The following is a 25386-nucleotide window of genomic DNA, read 5'->3' as shown; positions in this document are numbered from 1 at the left end:
CTGAATTAACAGCAGAATTGTCAAGAAGAAGAATAAATACATTACAATACTGACAGGCATTTCTGTTTGTTTTAAGCATCAATTTAAAAGTAAAGGTTGAATATTTGTGTCTAGTTTGATCTCATGTCACCTTCTAGTTTATGAATGAAGTGAAGAATGGCTGTTCCTCAGTCTCTGTTTCAGTGGCTCCATCTGCTGGTGATTTAAAGAGCTGCTTTAGTCACACAGTATTGAGCAATCTGCTGTCCATACGCCCACCGTGTGTCCAGAACATAGCCCATGAGTTACGGACTTCGATCCTGAAGCTAAAACATCATGGAGTCTAACCTGAACAGAGTGAAGCTCTGCCACTTGATCCTGACGCTGCTCGCCGTCCCAGTGTGCTTTGGGCTTCCATCAGGTGAGTGTTGAGATCTTAAAAACAGAGAATCAGAATCACTGAGCCTGTGTTTATGAGATCAGCTGTGTGCCATGTGTTCGTGTGTTTCTCATCCATGTCAAAACAGAGACTACAACGGTATACAGACTCACTCACTGTCTGCCTGATATTTACTCTTGGTCTCTTCATCATCTGCAGTCTTCCTCAGTAAGTCTGAGGCAAACCGGGCGTTAACGCATCGTGTCCGACGGGCAAACTCCTTCCTGGAGGAGCTGAAGCTGGGCAATCTGGAGAGAGAGTGTCTTGAGGAGATCTGCTCTTATGAGGAGGCCAGAGAGATCTTCACTGTCCCCGAACAACTGGTGAGGAGAGGACATTTAGAAAGATCTGCTCAGAGTGATGTAGTGCTTGATTCAGAGTCACTCTTAATTCAGATCATTCAGAATCAGTTCAGATAATTCAGATTGAGTCTCAATTCTGATAATTCAGAATCAGTTTCAATTCAGATTATTCAGAATCAATTCAGATAATACAGTTTCAGTTCAGATAATTCAGAATCAGTCTCAATTCATAGTCAGTCTAAATTCATTTAATTCAAAGTCAGTCTCAATTAAGACCATTCAGAGTCAGTCTCAATTCAGATTATTCAGAATCAATTCAGATAATACAGTCTGAGTCTCAATTCTGATAATTCAGAATCAGTCTCAATTATGAACATTCAGAGTCAGCCTCAATTCAGATCATTCAGAATTAATTCAGATAATACAGTCTCAGTTCAGATAATTCAGAGTCAGTCTAAATTCAGATAATTCAGAATCAGTCTCAATTCAAAGTCATTCTCAATTCTGACAATTCAGTGTCAATCTCAGTTCAGACCATGCAGATTCAGTCTCAATTCAGAGTCAGTCTCAATTCATTTAATTCAAAGTCAGTCTCAATTAAGACCATTCAGAGTCAGTCTCAATTCAGATTATTCAGAATCAATTAAGATAATACAGTCTGAGTCTCAATTCTGATAATTCAGAATCAGTCTCAATTCAGAGTCAGTCTCAGTTCATTTAATTCCAAGTCAGTCTCAATTAAGACCATTCAGAGTCAGTCTCAATTCAGAATAAATTCAGATAATACAATCTCAGTTCAGATAATTCAGAGTCAGCCTCAATTCAGAGTCACTCTCAATTCAGATCATTCAGAATTAATTCAGATAATACAGTCTAAATTCAGATAATTCAGTGTCGGTCTAAATTCAGACAATTCAGAATCAGTCTCAATTCAAAGTCATTCTCAATTCTGATAATTCAGTGTCAATCTCAGTTCAGACCATGCAGATTCAGTCTCAATTCAGAGTCAGTCTCAGTTCATTTAATTCCAAGTCAGTCTCAATTAAGACCATTCAGAGTCAGTCTCAATTCAGATTATTCAGAATCAATTCAGATAATAGAGTCTGAGTCGCAATTCTGATAATTCAGAATCAGTCTCAATTCAGGTAATTCAAAGTCAGTCTCATCAATTCAGATAATACAATCTCAGTTCAGATAATTCAGAGTCAGCCTCAATTCAGAGTCACTCTCAATTCAGATCATTCAAAGAATTAATTCAGATAATACAGTCTAAGTTCGGATAATTCAGAGTCAGTCTAAATTCAGACAATTCAGAATCAGTCTCAATTCAGAGTCAGTATCAACTCAGATCATTCAGAGTCAGTCTAAATTCAGATAATTCAGAATCAGTCTCAATTCAGAGTCAGTATCAACTCAGATCATTCAGAGTCAGTCTAAATTCAGATAATTCAGAATCAGTCTCAATTCGAAGTCATTCTCAATTCTGATAATTCAGTGTCAATCTCAATTCAGACCATGCAGACTCAGTCTCAATTCAGAATCAGATCATTCAGAGTCAGTCTAAATTCGGATAATTCAGAATCAGTCTCACTTCAGGTAATTCAAAGTCAGTCTCAATTCCGATCATTCAGAGCCAGTCTCACAGTGAGACACTCATGACATTAATGAAAGTTTGTGTTTGAATTTGAGACAAAACAACCAACAAGAGCACAGAATTAGCAGAAGAGCTGAAGGAAATCTAACAGAACTCTCCTGTTGTGTTTCAGGAAGATTTCTGGAAGAGATACAAAGGTAAACCAGCGACTTCAAGTGCAGCTTACACACATCTGATAAAAACAGATTCTATTTCAGGAATAGTTAGACGCCAAAATACTTAAAAACTCTTGAATGGGTTTTTAAATATTGCACATAAATTTTAAAGTGAGTTTAATTGAAACTGCATAGCAACGAGCTAACAACCATGCAGAACTCCTTAGACTGGATAGAAATGCCCTGACATCTAACAACAATGAGTTTGCACAAAACTGTAAAACTGTGGTTTGCCTCTTCAGAGGAAGATCATTGTCTGTCAGGACCGTGTCAGAGCGGGGCCACGTGTGTGGATCAGATAAACGCATACATCTGCATCTGTCCAGTGAACTTTGAGGGGCGACACTGCGACAAAGGTAACACACAATCATCACAACACAACACAACACAACACAAGGATCTGCAGAATGAGCATCTACTCATGTTAATCCTGTCGTACGTCCCACAGAAATATTTCCACACACTTCCTATGGATGTTTGTACAAGAATGGTGGCTGCGAGCACTTCTGTGTAGAAATCAGCAATTCGACCCATCGCTGTGATTGTGCACCTGGATACGCACTACACAAAGACAACAGCAGCTGCGTGCCACAGGGTCAGTCCGCAAACACAGACGTCTTAGCCATTGGTTCTGTCCACTGCAGAATAGAAGTACGTGAAGCAGTGTGCATTATACAAAGTCGCACACGCAGAGCGGAGTCCAGTTATCAGCTCAGAAATAATGGTATTTAGCATTTGCAATGCATGCACTGCAAACTTTTTGCAGTGTGACCTAATAAATCAGGAAAAATCAATGACGCTATCACTTCTGATTAGAAATGGAGGGTCGAGTCAAGCACATTGCATTGTGGGATGCAGTGTGTCACACACTGTACTGTGGGTCTATATTGCACACTTTGACATGTAGTTGGTCATGCATACAGAAAATTCAAATACCGAGCATTAAATATGCTGCAAACTGCTGATCTCGCAGATGTAATATGTTAGTATGTTAGTAGGCCGATGCTATTCCCAACATTTGCATCATCTGAAATCACATACTATCCGAGTACACTGCAAAAAAAAAAAATTCTTAGTGCTTTTGTCTTGTTTTCTAGTATAAATATCTAAAAACTCTTGAATCAAGATGCATTTACTTGACAAGTAAAATGACTTACTTAATGATATTATGTCCTGTTTTCTGAAAAAAATAAAAAATAAATTATCAAAATTTGTTAAGTTTTTGCTTAAAACATGTAAAAATATCTGCCAATGGGGCACGAAAAATAATCTTGTTTAACCTCTGAATTAAGATTATTTTTCTTACCCTATTGTCAGATATTTTTACGTGCTTTAAGCAAAAACTTTGATTTTTTTCAAACTTTGATGAAAAAATTTGATTTTTTTGTTTTGTTTTTTTCCCCCTGAAAATAAGACAATATCTTAATTGATTTTACTTGTCAAGTAAATGCATCTTGATTCAAGAGAGTTTAGATATTTATACTAGAAAACAAGACAAAAATAATAAGAAAGTCATTTTTTGCAGTGCATGAACTTTAAATAACACCATTAAAAAAGTAAGTTCTTCATATTATGAAATTTAGACATACTACATCCATCATGATTGTCACATGTGAATTGCAGCGTCAGTTGCATTGGTTCACTGCCATTTATAACTCCTCTCCAGTGGCCTCATGGGATTGTAAAGTGTCCACTAGATGCACACTGTGGAATATCAACAGATGTAGTAGGTTAGGCCCAAGTACTACTCTTTTCTCATATAGTTTTTCACATACTATATTATAGGGACACAAGGAGTGTCTCGGAAATGATTCATATTTTGAGCTCCAGTGCACATCAGTGTGCTGGATATGTTTACATTTATGCATTTGGCAGATGCTTTTATCCAAAGCGATTTACACTGCATTGAAGGTATACATTTGATCAGTTCACGCATTCCCTGGGAATCGAACCCATGAATGTTAGCATTGATAGTGCCATGATCTACTGACTGATCTAGAGGAACGCTCTGGTGGATAACTCTACAATCATTGTGTTTTGTGCTGTAAGGCCATATTTCTGTTGATGTAAACTTGTGTTGTATTTCTCATCATGTGCTCAGATCGATTCGCGTGTGGAAGGCTGGTGCCGAAGGGTGTTGGTCCGAGGATAGTGAAGGGTAGCGTGTGTCCTAAAGGACAGTGTCCGTGGCAGGTGAGGATTCATGAGGAAATCAGATGAACAGCATGTTAATTTCTCTGGACACTTAAAAATACAGCTTCCAAAATGGTGATGGCATAGAAGAGCAATTTTCAGTTTCCCAAAGAACCTTTCAGAGACCTGTCCCTTAAAAACACCATTTTTTTTTAGTGCATTTAACATTTTAATCATCTAAATAACTTTTTGTCCAATGGAAAGCTTCCATAGATTTTACATGTTCTTCATGAATCCATTCCACTAAAGAACCTTCATTTTGAAGAGTGTATTTCATTTGTTCTTCAGATCTGTTCTCTCTGTTCTCAGTCAATGTTTCTGTGTGTGCGCGTCTCCTCCACAGGCTTTACTACAGCATGATGAACAGTATAAATGCGGTGCCGTTATTCTAGATTCCCAATGGATTCTCACCGCAGCTCACTGTGTTTGGGAAAAGAATGCAAACCTCTTACAAGTAACAGTTGGTAAGAAATGACTTGTTCGGGAACTACTACTCAGGTTTGTCTCTGAGAGTTACTGCAATTGCAAGTTTGTAAAACTCTGATTTAGAATTTTGAAACTCTGGATTGAAACTGGGAGAAAACGGACTTCTCCCAGTGGAGTAGCTGTGTTGCATCCCTTACCAAAAAGTTTATTTTATTAAGTATACTTAAGTAAAGTTCAAGTTTATTTTTAAGTATACTTTATGTAGTAAGTTTACAAATATCAGTGTACTAGTAGTATACTTGTAAGTGTATTATTTCAATACTCCTTGGGACTAAATTGGCCCACTTTCTAGTATATAAAAGTATACTTTAGTATAACAGTAGTAAACTTTGAGTACACAACTAGTTTACCTCTATGTTTTTAGCTTGTACTGCAACTATACTATAAGCAAACTTAAAGGTATACTGATAGTTTACTAATTAAATACATGTAGCATTTTTAGTACACTTTGAAGTATAGTCTCAGTAAACTACTAGTATACTGCAAGTATACTCGTAAGTTTTTTTTAAGTGAACTTTACATAATACTTTAAGTATACTACTATGTCCCTATTTAGTAATGTGTATATATGTTGTTATATGAATATCTGAACATAAATAACATCAAAAGAAAGTGTAACTTTGTTTTGTAAACAAAAACATTTTATTCTATCTTCATGCTTTCTTTTTTATAAACACTTTTGTGTTTACTCATGTGGGTAAATAAAAAATAAAGAATAAATAAACATTTTAAACAAAAAGCTGAAAAAAGACTATGAATTGGATTCAGAATGATAATCAAAACGTAGATGGAGTCTAAAACCTTGACAATTATTACCTCTTCATGGGTCAACATTTTTTTCCATAACTTTACACAATTTTGATGCTGTTTTATGTCTGATGATCGTGTTAGATTATGGCTTTGTCCAAATACCCACACTTGCGGTCTTGGCCACTTGAGAGCGCGTGTGCACAACAGGAAGTAAGTGTGCAAGTCTGTCCAATGTCTTCAAAATGCCAAAGTGCAGTGCCCTTAATGGATACTAAATCCACACTATCTCGAATACTGCTAAGTGTATCCCATAATGCATCATGTTCTGGAAATAAATCGTGAGACTTTTTGCCGAGATCTCGCGAGAGGTCACAGAAACCTTTCCAATGTAAGTTAAATATTAATATAATAATTAGATATTACAAATAATTTGGTAGAAAAACAGTGTTTTTACGTTTTATTGGTGCAAAGATGAGTAGTGGCGATATTTATTTTGTACAACATTTGCAACTGCTTTTTATCATTTAATTAGAAGCACCACAAATTAAAATTACGTCATGTTATAGGGACTACTGAACAGACATTTAGAAGTTGATTTTAAAATGCAAAGTATTTAAAATTAAAATAAAGCTGTGTAAACACTTGCATTTTTACAACACTACAAGTGTGTGCCATCAGGTAATGAAAAGTTCGACACACACTTGTGGTCTTCACACCCACTTGAAGACTTCGGCCAAATACAGGAAATACGTCATTTAAGTAGTCACGTGGTCAAGGGCAAAGACTGCAAGTGTGGGTATTTGCACAATGTGCGAAAGCATCTGTTGTTTTTCGGTTTCTTCTTCGCTTGTGTTTTAGAAATTTTGTACAGAAGATGTGTAATAGCGCCCCCTACCGTATAACAATGAAAACATTCTCAGAGCACAAGTATCGCTCAAATAAATTTAGACTTTTTATAAGTACAAGTCAAGTATGCTTAAATGTCATTTTAAGTATACTTCTTAGAAGTACATAAAAAGTAGACTGAAAGTATACTTCCCTATTTTTAGTTTAAAAGAAGTATACTAATAGGGCACTTGAATAAACTTCTTTTTCATAAGGGTTTTTTTCACTGCTTATTTTGTTCTTCGCTCTTTTGCTCTGTTATGTCATAACAGTGAGGAGTTGTCGGTTCTGTTGATGTTCCTCCTCCCACAGCTCAAGTGTAGATCTCTGCATTTTGTCTTCTGCTGCAGGTGAACACATCCGTGGGAAAGACGAAGGAACCGAACAGATGAGGAAAGTGTCTAAAGTCTTCATCCACCCGCGTTACAACCACTCCAGCGCCGACAGCGACATCGCACTGCTGCGTCTGCTCAGCCCCGTCACGCTAGACGCCTTCGTTATTCCCGTCTGCCTTCCTCCCGTTAACGGCACCTTCGGACGCACCATCGGAGCCATTCGCATGTCCACCGTCAGCGGATGGGGTCGCCTTGCGCAGTCCGGTCCGCCGTCTCCGGTTCTTCAGCGGCTGGAGGTGCCGAGGGTCCCTTTAGACGAGTGCAGGGCAAAGTCGGGTCTGAAGGTGACCAGGAACATGCTGTGTGCCGGCTTCAGCGAAGGCGGTCGAGACTCCTGTCAGGGGGACAGCGGAGGGCCGCTGGTCACCCGCTATAAGAACACGTGGTTTCTGACAGGGATCGTGAGTTGGGGCAAAGGCTGCGCGCGCGTTGACGTCTACGGCATCTACACACGCGTGTCTGTCTTTGTGGAGTGGATCATGAAGACTGTAGCCGCTGCATGAATTTATGAATGTTGTTAAAGGTTGAAGTGTGTTCAGATTTCAGTAAGGGGCCGTTCACACAGAATACTTTTTTGCTCTGGAAAACTCAAGACATGGGCAGTGGAATGGGGGAAACTTTAATTAACTTTAATTAAAGCACTGCATTTTTAGAAAAGCCTGTCATGGACGATATGCTGCAACAGACACAAGATGCTAGCATGTGTTTAGAGGGGTCATGATGACATGGATTTTTTACTTATTTTAATATGTTCCTTGAGGTTTACTTATAATGTCAATAAAGTTTTTTTTGCACACACACAAAAAAACAACAACTAATAAGTATGTGGAAAAATGATTAGTTTCAACCCTCATTCTGAGCCAGTGGGCAGGGCCTATGCTGAGAAGAAGACTATTCGTTGATGTCTTGCTCTGGAGGCGTGTTTATGCAAATGTTTGTGCCCCCGTGACATCATCTTGCCCCTCGGATCCAAACGAGCCATTTTTGGAGCTTTATTAAATAAATGCTTTGTTTATAATGAGGAGAATGTTTTAAGCTATGAAACTTGCAGGATGTTTTAATGCTACACCGACCGCTTATATGCCAATAGATCAAGGAAAATTTGATTTCTCATATCATGACCCCTTTAAACAACAGAAAAGTATCGCAGTGGAATGGAAAAACGTGTTTAGTATGAACAGCCCCTAATTCCTGAAACACTGTGATACTTTTACAACATTGATCTGTTTGAGCGGCCCGACATGGCAACGTCTAGTCAATCATGTGAGTTTGGGCTGAACTTTTGATTTTCACCATAAAGCATTGTGAAGGAAACACTGGCAAACAACAGAAAAAATAGCAATCTGGTCATTTTTGCAATTCAGTTTGATGCACACTTCACCTTTAAGGATGCATAAAGATGCATGTAAGTGAGTATAATAAAAGATGAAATTTATATTATGTAACACTGGAATATGCACACACAAATAAACTCTTTTAAATGCTGTCGTGTGTCCTGGCATCTCTGTGGTTCAGTAAGGGAGGGTTTGTAAACTCTGAGGGGTGGAGAGTATTTAGACCACAGACCTTTGAACCTGCAGCAAAAGATACACACTGAACCGCTGTTCAACATGACTCTCCTATCCGGCTTTTATGTCCTTTTGGGTCTTTACAGCTGTCATTCTGCTACAGGTAACTAAACCAACAACACATCCACATTATACCACCAAATCCAGCAGTGTGTATAATAAGAGTGTGGTTGATGATGATCACGCAGTCTGGTGTACATGTGTGTCGTCCAGTGTTTGTGGGGAAGGACGAGGCTCATGGGGTTTTGATCCGGACCAAGCGGGCAAACTCAGGCTGGTTTGAGGAGTTAAAGATGGGCAATCTGGAGAGGGAGTGTCTGGAGGAGAAGTGTTCGTATGAGGAGGCGCGGGAGGTGTTTGAACACACGGAGGCCACCGTCAGTATTACACGTGACAGAAACACATGTTCAGTGACTGATGGCATTGTGCTGGGTTTGATGTGAATTTGTAGATATTTATACAAGAAAACAAGACAAAAATACTAAGGAAGAAAATAATTTTTTGCATGTCTAGAAAACTAATACTCAGTGTTTGAATGCGATGTTAAACTTGCTCAAGTCTTTGGTTTAGTTGCGTATTTTATTAGTCAATGCAAGCAAACGTCTAACTAATGTCTCCACACAGAATGAGTTCTGGAAGATCTACGATGGTGAGATTTTGAAGTTGTTTTCGGAAAGTCATTCACCTTCATAACATTGTCTGTGATTAAGATGAATATCTGTGTACGTCTGCAGTTAAAGATCAATGTGAATCAAATCCATGTGAGAATAATGGGCTCTGCACGACCCAGAACGCAGAATCCTACACGTGTCTGTGTTTGCCGGGCTTCAGTGGACGTAACTGTGAGCAGGGTGAGAGCTTCAGCGCAACTTCAACACAACAGAGCTTCAATGTAGTCAATTCAGCTATTTTATTTATTTATAAAACACAACAATTGCCAAAATGTAGGTTATGTCAACTACAGCAGCCATTAGAGTAGTATTAGACTAGTATAGACTAAATTAACCATGGTTTTACTACAAATTAAACCACAAAACCATGGTTACTATATGTAGTATAGTTTTATAAACTATTCCATATACTACTATATGTAGTATATAGTTTAACCATGGTATTTGTATTAAAATTGTGGTTATACGAATGGTAATCAATACGCAAAAAACAAGGTTACTACACTTTTACTACAATAAAACCATGGTTAATTTTCGAAAGGGGTATTATTATACACTTTATTTTAATGCTCCCCAACAGACATTCTATACTGTAAGTAATTTGCAACTGCATTTCAACTTATTCTACTAACCTTAAGCTTAACCTACAGTAACAGTCTACTGATACTCTAATGATAGAGTTGCAAACGTAGTTGCAAATGCATGACGGTTAGTTGACAGTTAGTTACATCTAGTTAGTAAAATAAAGTGGATTATGGAAATAAATGGCTGACAATCAATCATATGTGAATGTAAACAGACAAGTGAGTCAGAATATTGCAGCCGAACAAACCCGCATCTGTCCATAATGATTTTATTTTTTTTTGAAAATTGCCAAATGTAGGTTAAAGACCTTGTTTGAAAACCCATAAATGACAGAAAATTGGTAACACTTTATTTCGATAGTCCACTTTAGACATTCTACTAACAGGGAGTAACTTTGCAACTACATGTCAACTAGCAGTCATTAGAGTATTAGTAGACTGTCTGCTTAATATCTTCTAACACTTTATTTCGATGGGTCCACAACATACTGACAATACGAATCTTTGCAAGTATAGTGTATGTCAAATTATTCTACTAACCCTAACCCTAACAGACTACTCTGATAGTTAGTAGACATGTAGTTGCAAATTAATGAGAATTAGTTGGCATGTAGTTGCAAAGTTACTTATAGTTTTATAAACTTTATATATCAGAATCATTTAAATGAGATTATTTTGTCTTCCCCTGTGCTGAATGTTTCTTGTTACATGTTAAAATAGCTACATATCATGCTACAGTATGTTATAATTAGTTTATTGTAGTTTTGTGCTTCAAAAACTCTTGAAACGCCTACTATACATGAAACTTATCTGAGTTTAGCATTCAGAAAGAGTAACATGACGTCCTTGTTAAGTTAAAGAACGAACAAATTCCTGATCCTTTCACTCCTCAGCGATTAAAGACGTTCCTGACTCCTGTCTGCATGATAACGGGCGCTGCGAACACTTCTGCATGGAGGAGGACGCTCAGCGTAACTGTTCCTGTGCCGATGGATATTTCTTAGGGTCAAATGGTCAGAAGTGTCTGACACATGGTGAGAAATCACAGAACACACGGGTTACTAGTAATCAGGTGAAAGCTAGCAGCCACAGAGATTCACCATCATCTGGTTAGCATTCAGTGTTGGGGTAACGCACACTGCAAAAAATATGCATTTACTCTACAAGTAAAACGACTTAAAATATTACGTCTTGTTTTCTGAAAATATTATTCAAATTTAAAACAAGCAAAAATATCTGCCAATGGGGTAAGAAAAATAATCTTAATTCAAAGGCTAAACAAGATTATTTTTCTTACCCCATTGGCAGATATTTTGGTAACACTTTATTTTGATGGTCCCTTTTGAGCATTCTGTTGACAATAAGTAACTTTGCACCTACATATTAACTGACTCTCAGAGTATTAGTAGACTGTCTGCTTCATATCTGCTAACTCTTTATTGTGTTGGTCTCCCAGCAGATATTCTACTGACTATAAGTAACTTTGCAAGTACATGTCAATTTATTGTAACCTTAACCCTACCAGTCTACTAATAAACTACTAACACTGAGAGTCAGTAGAAATGTAGGTGCAACGTTACTTATAATCAACAGAATGTGTTAAAGGGACCATCAAAATAAAGTGAAACCGATATTTTTACTTGTTTTAAGCAAAAACTAACAAAATTTGGAAAACAAGACATAATATCTTAATTCCAGAATTTGTAGATATTTATACATGAAAACAAGACAAAAATACTAAGGAAGAAAATCTTTTTTTGCAGTGTATTACAAGTAACACTGGTTGTCGTATAATGACTTCAGCATGGGGTTTGTACGTAAAACGGAATCTAACTCTCCGTTACAGAGGCTTTTCCGTGTGGGAAGGTTCCTCTTCTTCAGGGTGGAGGTGCTGCTATGAGTGCTAAGGACGACGTGAGATCTCGTATCGTTGGTGGAGCTGAATGTCCTAAAGGTCACTGTCCATGGCAGGTACCAGCGGTCACCACACAGAATCCACCTGTTCACAGGTCATACTGTACTTTACCGTCAAACATCTGTCTGTCTGTCTGTCTGTTTGTGTGTGTGTGTGTGTGTGTTGATGGACAGGTGTTGCTAAAGTACGGTCAGAAGGGTTTCTGTGGAGGTGTGATCTACAAACCCACCTGGATCCTCACAGCCGCCCACTGTTTGGAAAAACTCAATGTCAGGTTTCTCAAGATAGTCGCAGGTACGGTCGCTCTCAGAACAGACCGTGAATGAAATTATTACACATGTGAAAACATCAAGAGAACACAACAACCGCAGATTCAAGGTGTGCCAAATTTCATGTGAACAGTCAAATTCATTTTTGTGATAGTCCACTTTAGACATTCTATTAACTATAAGTAACTCTGCGACTACATGTCAACTAGCAGTCATCAGAGTATTAGTCGCCTGTCTGCTTAATATCTGCTAACAGTTTATTTTAATGGTCCCCAACAGACATTCTATACTGTAAGTAATTTGCAACTACATGTCAACTTATTCTATTAGCCCTAACCTTACAGTATACTAATACTCTGAGTGTTAGCTGACATGTAGTTGCAAATTAATGACAGTTAGTTGACAGTTAGTTACATCTAGTTAGTAGAATGTCTAAAGTGGACTGTCAAATGTAACCAAATTCACTTCTTAAAAGTGATACGTACGTGAATGTAAACAGACGAGACAAAAACATGAAACGATACAAATGAGTCAGAATATTGCAGCCAAACAAAACCACACCTGATTATGTAATTCATATTAATCAAACAATATTATCAAGAAGAGAAAATCACAGCACTTAACTGATTTCTAACAGTTTACTTGCATACTTAGACAAGTAATTATTAGTAACTGAAAAAGCCTGAGAAAGGCTACATGTCACTTGTTTTAATGTATTTGCAAATTTTTACATAAATATTTATTTTTTAAATAGAGTATGCTCAGTAATATAAGAGTGCTGCAGCCGTGTGGTCAAAACCCAGAAGACTAAGGGGGTGTTTACACAACACTACTAAAAACTGAAAATGGAAAGAATAAAAAATCTAAAATCTTTTTATGTACTTTGGTCGTTCATTTACACGACAATGGCGTTTTGGGGGCCTGAAATTGCAAACTTTTAAAAAATGATACCCTTATCGTCTCTGCAAACTACAAAAATGTGAATTTGTGAAAACAGCGTATGTACAGTATTACGTATTCAGTCTATAGGAATGCATATGTGTGCAGATACGTACTTTTTCTTTACAAAGTGACATCGCCACCTACTGGCCTAGCATGCAAAATACAGCGTTTTTAGTCATTTTGCAGACGCCTTTGAACAGATGATCATTTTGACAATGTTGTCGTCTATATATGCGAAATTTTTCAAAAACACAAAGGACATTTTCCCTTTTTAGTGCATTGCTGTCATGTAAATGTACCCTAATTCGCCATGGGCTCCCTTGAAATTTTCCTATTCGTTTTTTTTTTTTTAATTTACGATCAAAACTATCTCTGTGGTAAATATAAAATGACAATACTTGGACGTTTTGCTGTACAGCATAAATTACACACACACACAATCCCATGCTTAAAATGCAAATTTTGCAGCAGTTCAATTTAATTTAAAAACAATCCTTGTATTTACTACATTAGAATGATTAATGCAGTAATGTAAGTCGGTGCAGTTTACATTGTACAACAAAACATCAGAATATCATCAAGTTACTGCATTGCAAAAAAGGCTCATCTTACACTGCAAAAATGCTTTTCTTGCTTAGATTTTTTGTCGTTTTCAGCCAAAATATCTAAAAATTCTTAAATCAAGGAGGATTTTCTAGACGAATAAAAATTGTTGTCTTGTTTTCAGAAGAAACAAGTCAAAATTAGTGAATTATTTGAAATAATCTTATTTCAAACAGAAAATGAGATTATTTTGCTTACCCCACTGGCAGATCATTTTACTTGTTTTAAGCAAAATGCACTACATTTAATCTTCCCCCCAGGAAACAAGACTAAATATCATCATTTTGCTTTTCTAGTAAATGCAACTTGATTTAAAAAATGTTAGATATTTTGAAACAAGAGAAAAATACTAAGTAAGGTCAGCCTTTTTTGCAGAGTGTATGTCTCCCAGACCTTATACTCTTAAAATGAAACCACAGGAAAATCTATGGCGAATTAGTCGTCTGGGTTTTGATGTTACGGCTGCAGCACACTATTTAGTGCCAGCTCTGCACGTGTAGCTCTATTGTGTGTGTTGTCTGCGACTCAGGTGAGCATGACATCGAGGTGGAGGAAGGCACAGAGCAGGTCATCCAGGTGGAGCAGATGCTCATGCACCCCGGCTACGAATTTGAGACCTCAGACAACGACATCGCTCTGCTGCGTCTGCAAAGGCCCATCGTCTACAGCACCTATGCCGTCCCCGTCTGCCTGCCGCTGCGAGACATGGCCGAGCGCGAGCTGTGGGCCGTCAGCAAGCACACGGTGAGCGGCTGGGGCAAACGCAGCGAGGATGGGCCCACGTCACGCTTCCTGCGCCGCCTGCAGGTGCCCCGCATCCGCACGCAGGAGTGCATTGAGAGCAGCAACGTGGCGCTCACCAGCAACATGTTCTGTGCCGGTTACATCGAGGGGAAGCAGGACTCGTGTAAAGGGGACAGCGGCGGGCCACTGGTGACCCGCTACAGGGACACCACCTTCCTGCTGGGCATCGTGAGCTGGGGGAAAGGCTGCGCCCGACCAGGGTCCTACGGCATTTACACCCGCGTCTCCAACTACCTGCAATGGATCCACGAACAGATGGCCAATTCTACAGCTGCAACACAATGAAGCGTTAACGCACAGCGAATCCTCTATTTATGTTTGATCATGTCTGATTTTCTTCTGTGTGTTTGCTATTTTTATCCATCATTACCTCATTCACAAATAAATAATTCAGTAGTATGTAAATGATTTATGCTTATTTGGTTTGTATGTCTGTGTGTGCTTGCATTTAAGAAATTCTGTGGGAGAATCCAGATTCAAATAGGAACCTGCACAATAAGTTTTGTGCAAGGGTGAAAAAACTTCTCCATGCATATTTCGCTCGTGTTCAAGCTGGTCATGCGAATTCACCGCAGTGACTGACAGAAAGCTGCTTGGTTTGAAAGTGACTTCTGTGTGAACTGTGCTGCATACATATAAACAATAGACCTTTTCTGACTGCATAATTGCATTGAAATTTCATTAATGTGACTGCACCTAAAGAGAGTGCATGTGTGACCCTGTTCCCACCTGCTATTAAGATGCATTTTTGGTTATCTCAAGTGGTCAGTGCTAAATACAGGTGGAAATGGGGTCAAAATATTTTGAGAAATGAGTGAAAAAATACAGTAGTTAAAAATGCTTTGCATTTCTGCAGGAAACACTATCCGCCCTGAATGAGCCGCCTAGTACTTTCCCACTCACTCATATATACATTGCAAAAAATGGCTGATCTTACTTATTATTTTTGTCTTGTTTCTAGTCAAAATATCTACAAATTCTTAAATTAAGATGCATTTACTAGATAAGCAAAATATATTTAGTCTTGTTTCCAGGGGAAAAACACTAAATGAAGTGCATTTTAATATGAATATGCATCTTAATTTAAGAATTTGTAGATATTTTGACTAGAAACAAGACAAAAATACTAAGCAAGATAAGCCATTTTTTGCAGTGAATCTGTAAAGCGGCAGATGTGCTTCGCTTTTCGTTCCACTGACTTCCATTCATGCAAATACAGCAGACAGTAAACACAAGCTCATGCAAATTTCACAGCATTCCAAAGTTCAGCTTCGGTGAACTCTGACCTGTGAATTCATATCACTTGTAAGATGCTGAGACCAATAAAAGACTGTCAGGCCACGGTGTGACCTCTTTCAGTTGAATAAAAAAAAAAACGCAAGCTTTAAGTCTGTAAGACTGCAGAGTTGCAGTAAAGTGGAGCAGATTGCATATTTTTACATTTTGGATGTAATATATCTTTAATTCTGTTTACAAAAAAAAGGACACAGCAGAGTCTGACATCATGTTACGATTATTATGCAGTATTCGTACAAATTTTGTGGACTCAAAGTCTACTGTGACTATAAGGCTTAAGATCGTGTTTGTGCAAAAATGATGAAGAAATAAAAGAAGGAGGGTCTTTAAGAAATCTTATAACAGAGGTGATGACCAAAGGAGACCGATGTGTCTCAGCTGACCAAATTTTGATCAGATCACCTAAAATCCAACTAATAACAGGTGAAATCTGATATACCAGTAAATTTCGACCTTGTGGGGACCTTTTTGGTCACATGAGAATTCAGAACGCAGCGGCTAGAATGATTAAATCTGCAAAAAAACATGAATCGGTTACTCCATTACTTGCACTCAATTGGCTGCCGGTAAGGCTTAAAATGATTTGTAGGATACTTATTTTTGTTTTTAAGGCCCTTCACAATTTAGCCCTGGGGTATGTGTCAAGCATGGTTTATAGTCTATACTCTATACTCTATGGTCTATACTCCTTTGAGATCTTTGAGGTCTGAAAATCAACACCTCCTTTGTGTGACTAGGACAAAATATAAACACAGGGGACATAGAGCTTTTTCTCGAGCCGGTCCAAAACTGTGGAATAACCTTCCTCTTACTATTAGATCTGTTAATTCATTATCGGTCTTTAAGGCTATGTTAAAAGCACATCTTTTAAAAACTAATGAGGAGCTGTTGTAGAGCAGGTTTAGTTATTTGAAATGTGTTTATGTTGTTATGTAATGTGTGTTGTCATTTGTGATTATGGTTGTTTTTATGTAAATTAGCTGTGATATTGTGAAGCACTTTGGGCAACCTGGTGTTGTATTAAATTGTGCTATATAAATAAACGAACAAGAACATGAGGGAAAAAGCATATAAATCATACAGAATGAAGTGTTTGAGAATCTAAAAATGCCTGTAGTTTTGTGTAACGAGCAGGTTTAGGGTAAGAGGACAGAAAATACAGTTTGTACAGTACAATAAAACCATTACACCTATGGAATGAACCCATGAAGCATGTGTGTGTGTTTATTGTAGATGACCAACATCGGTAAAAAACTATTTTCTAATAGCTCTGCTGAAAAAAAAACAATAGACACCATCACAAAATTAGTAATGGTTTTACTGGTTATAATGGGACTTGTATTGGTTCTACTGGTAACTGTAATGGACCCTGTTGGTCTCTGCTGGTAATTGTTCGATTTCTATTGGTGGCTTGTTAAAACCAATGAATCCCAATGGAATATGTCCCAAAACGCACAACAGAAAACCATTTTTAATGGTTTTAATGGTTAAAAGTTGATGGTTTGTTATGTTTGTAATGGTAGTTGTAGCGGATTTTGTTTTGTTTTTTTCAGCAGAACTATGGTTAATTGGTTATGGGTGCTTTCTAACATGAACAAGTCTGTTTGAGACTAATAATCTGCTTTATTTACAGTCTGATTGAACCTCGTGAGAAGTCTCACAGTGGCTCAGTGCAATCAGCCCTTTGCTCCGGATCGAGCGGCTCCGTGCAGTCTCAGGAAACTCTCTGAACATGAACACCCTCGCTGTTGTGTTCCTGTGTGTGCTGATCTTTCGCGGATCCGGAGGCGGTAAGAAGACAAAACAAGACTGAAACTGCTGCGAGCGACGCGACGCGAATTAAAACGCTCCCGTTATAATCGCCTGTGTTCTAACGGGAGTGTTCGTGAGCGTCGCGTCGCTCGTTTATCGTACAGACAGTGTGTTAAATGATTCTACTACCTCTGGTTCTCGCTGTTTTCAGTGTTTCTTGATAAAGATGGCGCGAGCTCGCTTCTGCAGCGCGTCAGACGCGCGAACTCCGGGTTTCTTGAGGAGATGAAGCGCGGGAATCTGGAGCGCGAGTGCATCGAAGAAATCTGCGACTATGAGGAAGCGCGCGAAGTGTTCGAGGACGACACGAAGACGGTGCTTCACTCGTCGTTTTATTATTTATTTTATGTTATTTTAATTGTTTATTTAATGTTTGTGAATTTGTTTCATTCTCTTTTGCAGAAACAGTTTTGGTTGAGTTACTCCGGTAAGTTTATGTGTAAAACTAAATGTGACCCACAAAATAAAAGTAGCCATAGTTTCCTCTCAAACAGTTCAGTCAGTTATTAGTATAAAACCACAGTCATAAAATAGCCTAAATCTTTCAGAATGGACCCTTTTCACATTTCCGGGTTTCTCAGTAGCGGAAGTCCTCAGTTCAAGAGCAGTGATTGGGAGAGTACCACAGATATATTTTTTGCGTTCCCATTTGCTCAAATGTGACCCTGGACCACAAAACCAGTCTTAAGTCGCTGGGGTATATTTGTAGCAATAGCCAAAAATACACTGTATAGGTCAAAATTATAGATTTTTCTTTTATGCCAAAAATCATTAGGTAAAGATTGTTCCATGAAGATATTTTGTACATTTTTTACTGTAAATGTATCAAAACTTAATTTTTGATTAGTAATATGCATTGCTAAGAAACTAATTTGGACAACTTTAAAGGCGTTTTTCTCAATATTTGTATTTTTTCTGCACCCTCAGATTCCAGATTTTCAAATAGTTGTCTCAGCCAAATATTGTCCGATCCTAACAAACCATACATCAATGGAAAGATTATTTATTCAGCTTTCGGATGATGTATAAATCTAAATTTTGAAAAATTGACACTTAAGACTGGTTTTGTCGTCCATGGTCACAAATAGTGTTTTCATGACTTTAAAAAAAAAGAAGGGAGTATGATGTCAAATTTACCGTCCCTCCCATAGACACTGCATTAGAAACACCCTTGCATTAGTGTTAACCATTTTTTTTTTATTTGATGCAAAGGTGAAATAATACAAAGTGTTATAAATGTACATACATTTTAAAAAAATCATAATATAAAAACCTTTCGAGGATTTACGATGCTAATGACCGTTAAACGCATCATCACAGACTTGTGAAAAGGGTCCATGGACATAGTATTTATTATTTTTACTAGTAATATTTTAATGACAGTGGTAACGATATTAAATGACCACAGTAAGGCACGTTCACACCAAGAACGAAACCTGTAATGATGAAACCGCTAAAATGCTGTATTATTCATGCCAGGCCAGTAGTTGGCGATGTCACTTTGTAAAAAACGTTGCGCCTGTATGCATACCTATAAACTAAACATGCGCTCATCAAAAACTTGCACGTTGAAATCCTTTTTTTCAAAATTTCAGTCCCCCAAAACACCATTGTTGTAAATTAATGGCTAAAATGTTTTTTCTGTTTTCCGTTTTTAGTTGAAAAAGGTGTCATGTAAACGCCCCATGTTTGCGCTTTTTAAAGTCAGATGGATTCTGATTGGCTGTCAGTGTTTTTATTGTTAATCAGCTAGAAAAAAAAAGGTTTTGGAAATGATTCCAATGATATCAGTTTTTTCGTTATTCCAATGATATATGTTTTTGTTTTTTCGGCTTTGTTGTTATCATCATAGTTTATGTTTTGTGGCCTTCAGCGTTTTCATAGAATTAGAACAATTATTAAAAACTTAAGTTAATATTATCATTATAGATATTGTCCTTGGTGAAGGCGGGCCTTGACTGTAATAGTTGCTGTGGTAATATGGTACTGTATATCAGTGACACTCTTCTGTAAGAGCGTTTTGATTTCATTAAAGGTGATTACATGTACTTCCTCTCTGGATGACAACAGTATACATGACTATATTTACTGACCTAAAGTCCTGTTTCTTCTACATTTGTTTGTTTTAACTGAGTTTAGGTTAAACATTTTCTTTAAATATACACTACCAGTCAAAAGTTTCTGAACAGTAATATTTTTAATGTTTTTAAAGAAGTCTCTTCTGCTCACCAAGCCTGCATTTATTTGATCCAAAGTGCAAAATAAGTGAAATATTTTTTTTATTATTTAAAATAACTGTTTTCTATTTGAATGTATTTTAAAATGTAATTCATTCCTGTGATTTCAAAGCTGAATTTTAGCATCATTACTCCAGTCACATGATCTTCAGAAATCATTCTAATATTCTGATTTGCTGCTCAAAAAACATTTATTATTATTATTATTATTATTATTATTATTATGTTGAAAACAGCTGAGTAGAATTTTTCAGGTTTCTTTGATGAATAGAAAGTTCAGAAGAACAGCATTTATCTGAAATAGAAATCTTTTGTAACATTTGAAATGTCTTTATTGTCAATTTAAACCATCCTTGTTAAATAAAAGTATTAATTTCTATCATTTCTTTCCAGAAAAACAATTATACTGACTCCAAGCTTTGAATGGTATAGTGTATAATGTTATAAAAGCTTTTTATTTCAGATAAATGCTGATCTTTGGAGCTTGATATTCATCAAAGAATCCTGAAAAAACAATGTACTCAACTGTTTTAAATATGGATAATAATAATAATAATAATAAATGTTTCTTGAACAGCAAATCAGCATATTAGAATGCTTTCCGAAGGATCATGTGACACTGAAGACTGAAAATTCAGCTTTAAAATCAGGAATAAATTACATTTTAAAATATATTCAAATAGAAAGCAGTTATTTTAAATAGTAAAAATATTTCAAATTTTTACTGTTTTTGCTGTACTTTGGATCAAATAAATGCTGGCTTGGTGAACAGAAGAGACTTTTAAAAAACATTAAAAATCTTACTGTTCAAAAACTTTTGACTGGTAGTTTAGGTGTTGTCATGTCAGTGCTCACTTAATTTTGTGCACGTGATTATTTATAAATAAGATAAGGAGCCCTGCTTGACCAATCCATGCAAGAACAATGGCACATGCATCTATCTGGCCAACACCTACTACTGCCTGTGTCTGGAGGGCTTCGAGGGCAAATACTGTGAGAAGGGTACGTGAACGTCACATATGAAACACCAGCAGCGTGATCTTTGGTGAAACCTCATATAATGTTGTTGGTTTGGCTGGTATAGGGTTTGAGGAGACGCTAAAGTGTCAGTATGTGAACGGAGGCTGCGAACAGTTCTGCGATGCTTCTGAACCCAGACGCAAATGCAGCTGCGCCGCAGGATACGCACTAGGGGCTGATGGGATTTCTTGTGTTGCTGAAGGTGGGAAGAGTCTTGCATTTATGAACTGGAGAATAAAAACAGACAAAAACTTTACAGACCTTCAGATCTCTCCAAACTAACAAAGGGCCAGATTTACTAAACAGGGAAAATTGGTGTTAGAGCGCAATCCCATAAAAGCGCAGATGGGAGGGGAAAATTCTGAGGATGATTTACTGAAAATGCGCACATTGAAGAACACAGACGCAACATCTCATTTCCATAATGACCAGCGCAGTCTACCAAGAGCAAATTAGCGCCTGCTTTAAGACATTAAGACATTTTTTGGGCGTTAAATAATGGCGCAAATACCAGTAATTTGACGAGCGTAAACGTTAGTAAATTGCGTTGCATGATTCATTTTAATATATACTTTTGCGTCTGAAAGGGAAACTCTTACAAATGCATATTCAATAAGTTCAGGCGCAAAAATAACTGTGTCCATGCCTTTTCAGCGCTAATTCTTTACTGCTCATCTTCAGTACATCCTGACACCGTGTCCTAATTACACGCAACACGACAAGCAATTTGGCTGTCCACACCACAAACGTGAAGCGACAGCGCGAAATGGACAAGTTTACAATCTAATTCATAAATAGTAAACATTTTAACATTATTAAAACTGCATACTGAGTCACAGTCACTATCTTTGTCATGGAAAACACTTTTCATTGAGTTTTCAGTTTTAAGGTATATTTTTGCTTTAATTTATTTTCAAGATCTGAGGTAAATGATCTATTATGGATTTCAGTATGGCTATAAATGTCATGCAATATGATACTTAAACATTACACACTTTAAACTTTGAAAAAAGCATTTGAATATTCTGTACCTGAGATTATAACTGTGTCATAGTTTGTATGTTGTTCCCGCCACGACGTTGCAGAAATATATGCCGTTTCTAAAATAGAAATTTCGCACGTCGCGACTAGTTAGGACAAAAACTCAGGTTAATATGGAAAAGATACCTTTTATTGCGTGTCGCAACATTGCGTGTAGTTGGGACCCGGTGTGGCAGTACTATTTTAATGGCAAAAGACAGTTTGCGCTAGTGCAAGCTGTTAGTAAATCTGGCCCCAAGTCTTCACAGTAAACAAGGCGTATAAAACATTCAAACTCTAACAGGCAAGCATTTGTCAAGCCAACATTCCCCATTTCTCTTGCCAAACTTTCCTTTTTCTAGTTCAAATGTTTTGTTTTCCTCTGCAGTCGAATATCCGTGTGGAAAGGTTCCACTTCAGAGAAACACTGTTGATTCTCAAAAACAGATTGTGGGTGGAATTCACTGTCCCAGAGGTCACTGTCCTTGGCAGGTAACTGTAAATGTGTACATCGCATCGCAGCGTCATGAGAGCGAGCGACTGAATGATTGTATTATTCGTCTCAGGTGTTGATAGATTATGATGGTGAGGGTCTGTGTGGAGCGGCTCTTCTGGACGATAACTGGGTCGTAACCGCTGCTCACTGCGTTCATCAGAAGGACATGAAGCGTTTGAAGGTTATCACAGGTATCTGAAGTGTTTCTCTCATTGTGGGTTGTAAAGTCAAATCACATTCATTCAGTGTTGGGGAAAGTTACTTTTACAAGCAATGCATTACAATATTGCGTTACTCCCCAAAAAAGTAACTGGTTACATTACTTAATTACTTTTCATGGGAAGTAATGTGTTGCGTTACTTTTTAAATCTGGGCTGGGCTTTGTTTTTAATACACAAAAGTTCTATTTTTGGCAAACGTAAAAGCCCTTTCACACCAAAAGTGAAATGAATTAGAAGAAGAATATGACGCAGGAGAAGAAAGTTCAACACTCTTCAGCAATAAATAAAAACAAAGAAACACAAATGTTATGTTCATCTAAAGTCAATTTTTGTTATTAGTATTAGTATTTTGTTATTAGTATTATGATTAATAAAATGGGATTAAATACATAAAGGATATTTGGGTTACACTTTATTTTAAGGTGTCCTTGTTACAGTGTAATTATACATTTACGGTAAGTACTGAGTAATATTAATTAACTACAGTGCTTACTATATGGTTAGGATTAGGGTTACTTGCATGTAATTATGCATCATTTATTTTTATTATTACAGTAAGTACATGTATTGTAACATGTAACAAGGACACCTTAAAAAAGTGTGCAACATTTTATTTTAAGGTGTACATAATACAGAGTAATTACCTAATTAAGTACTTATTAGCAGATATTGTACTTACATGAAACAAAATGTACTTATCATGTAACAAAGTTATGGAACAGCCTATACTTACAGTTTGTAATTATGTAGCTGTAATAGGCAGCTACTGTTACACATATGTAACAGACCGAGTCTGTTACACAGCTACTTATGTAACCAAAGGATTGTTGCGTAATTATAAATGTAAGTACACAGACATAAGCTACTTAAAATAAAGTTTATCAAGATTGTACTTAAGTGTACTTCATGTGTATCTATACTGTACACCTTATCCAGCTGAACCTTACTTTGATTTAACCCACCAGTACACAGCTAAAATACACGTAATACCTTTCTAATTACATTAAAATTACAGAATATTACACAGGCATAAGTTACTTAAAATAAAGTTTATCAAGATTGTACTTAAGTGTACAATTAGCTGTGTAACAGACTCGGTCTGTTACATACGTGTAACAGTAGCTGCCTATTACAGCTACATAATTACAAACTGTAATTACAGGCTGTTCTATAACTTAGTTACATGGTAAGTACATTTTATTTCATGTAAGTACAACGGCTACTAATAAGTACTTAATTAGGTAATTACTCTGTATTATGACACCTTAAAATAAAGTATTACCAAAAAGGGTTACCAATATTTATTTATTGCAGGCTTGCATCATATTCTGAATTTGCATTTCACTGTTTTTATTAATTTTAAGGAACACTGAATATGTTTTTTTTTTTTTTTTTTTTGCGGACAGGAGAGCTGTCAGTCAATAAATAGAAAAACATTTGTAGTAACTCAGATATTTCCTTTCTAAATTAAAAATGAATGCGTTACTTTACTAGTTACTAAGTAAAAAAGTAATCTGGTTACGTAACTCACGGTACTCGTAATGCATTTTTGCATTTCACAGTTTTATTAATTTTGAGGAATACTGAATCTACAATCTACAAATACAGGTTGATATTTAGTCTAGAACTACAGTAAGATCATGTTCACACACAACGCTCTGCACTTACTCCTGATTTCTCTCAACATCGCAACACCAGAGCTGTCAGTCAATACATGAGAAACACAGTAACTGGTGTTACTTATTTAAAATCAAAAAGTAATGTTACTTGACAAGTTACTTGAAAAAAGTAATCTGATTACATAACTTATAATGCGTTACTTGTAATGCATTACCCCCAACACTGCATTTAATTCTATAGCACTTCATACAATACAGAGTGTTTCAAAGCAGCATCACAGAAAATAACAGAGTTGCAAATTCAGCAATTATAAAGAAAGACTTTAATTTCAGCTGTGAAGCAGAGCGCAATCCCAGAAGACTATAGTGTAGTTATTCAGCTGTAGTTTTGTTTCCGGTCTTGATGCAGTGAGTTGGTTTGTCCTCAGGTGATCATGACCTGGATGTGATGGATGGCTCAGAGGAGGCGTATGATGTTGCTCGTGTGGTCATCCATGAGAACTACGACCCCGTGTCACTGGATAGCAACTTGGCCCTCCTACAGCTGCGTGGAGAACCCAAGCGCTCCGCATACGCCGTGCCCGTTTGCCTACCGACGCCACAGCTGGCACAAAACGAGCTTGCGTTCGTCCGCTTCCACACGCTCAGCGGATGGAGCAAGCGAACCGCAGGGGACAACATCCACCGCTCCAAAGGTCTTGAAGCCCCTTCATCATCCACACTGCAGCGGCTAGCCGTCCCTCTGATGCCCACAGCGCATTGTGCAGAGAAGAGCGGCGTCAACATCACGGCTAACATGTTCTGTGCGGGTTACGCCGAGGGCAGCCAGGAGTCCTGCAGAGGACATGACGGCAGTCCGCTGGTCACCCGCTACGAGGGAACGTCCTTCCTGACGGGCGTCGTGTCGTGGGGTAAAGGCTGCGATCAGCCGGGGTACTATGGGATTTACACCAAAGTGGCCAATTTCTTGAAATGGCTTGAGGTGGTCATGAACACCCCTGCATCTCCAGCTGAGCCGACTGCTCGTGATTAATGTCTGTCATGAGCTTTGAAATAAAACCCTCACTCTGA

General features: G+C 37.5%; 3 protein-coding genes across 3 annotated transcripts; all 3 read left to right on the top strand.

The window, feature by feature from the left end:
• Nucleotides 1-265: 265 nt before the first annotated feature.
• f7l (coagulation factor VII, like) lies at nucleotides 266-8717 on the top strand. Its single transcript, XM_058777759.1, has 8 exons — nucleotides 266-400; nucleotides 578-741; nucleotides 2487-2511; nucleotides 2772-2885; nucleotides 2978-3124; nucleotides 4631-4722; nucleotides 5066-5186; nucleotides 7194-8717. Exons 1-8 carry the CDS (start codon nucleotides 316-318, stop codon nucleotides 7739-7741), a joined length of 1296 nt encoding a protein of 431 aa, XP_058633742.1. The 5' UTR covers nucleotides 266-315; the 3' UTR covers nucleotides 7742-8717.
• An 86-nt stretch (nucleotides 8718-8803) lies between these two features.
• On the top strand, nucleotides 8804-17316 carry f7 (coagulation factor VII). Its single transcript, XM_058778096.1, has 8 exons — nucleotides 8804-8909; nucleotides 9020-9183; nucleotides 9431-9455; nucleotides 9541-9657; nucleotides 10955-11095; nucleotides 11908-12032; nucleotides 12150-12270; nucleotides 14320-17316. The coding sequence occupies exons 1-8, from the start codon at nucleotides 8849-8851 to the stop codon at nucleotides 14877-14879; spliced, it is 1314 nt and encodes a 437-aa protein (XP_058634079.1). The 5' UTR covers nucleotides 8804-8848; the 3' UTR covers nucleotides 14880-17316.
• A 151-nt stretch (nucleotides 17317-17467) lies between these two features.
• f7i (coagulation factor VIIi) lies at nucleotides 17468-25386 on the top strand. The gene is made up of 8 exons (XM_058778084.1): nucleotides 17468-17680; nucleotides 17854-18017; nucleotides 18105-18129; nucleotides 20828-20941; nucleotides 21024-21161; nucleotides 22368-22471; nucleotides 22546-22666; nucleotides 24744-25386. The coding sequence occupies exons 1-8, from the start codon at nucleotides 17623-17625 to the stop codon at nucleotides 25346-25348; spliced, it is 1329 nt and encodes a 442-aa protein (XP_058634067.1). The 5' UTR covers nucleotides 17468-17622; the 3' UTR covers nucleotides 25349-25386.

Source organism: Onychostoma macrolepis, chromosome 01 (genome assembly GCF_012432095.1).
Source record: "Onychostoma macrolepis isolate SWU-2019 chromosome 01, ASM1243209v1, whole genome shotgun sequence".
Classification (NCBI taxonomy): Eukaryota; Metazoa; Chordata; class Actinopteri; order Cypriniformes; family Cyprinidae; genus Onychostoma; species Onychostoma macrolepis.
The sequence above is the reverse complement of the archived record's forward strand: the minus strand, read 5'-3'. Positions and strand labels throughout refer to the sequence as shown.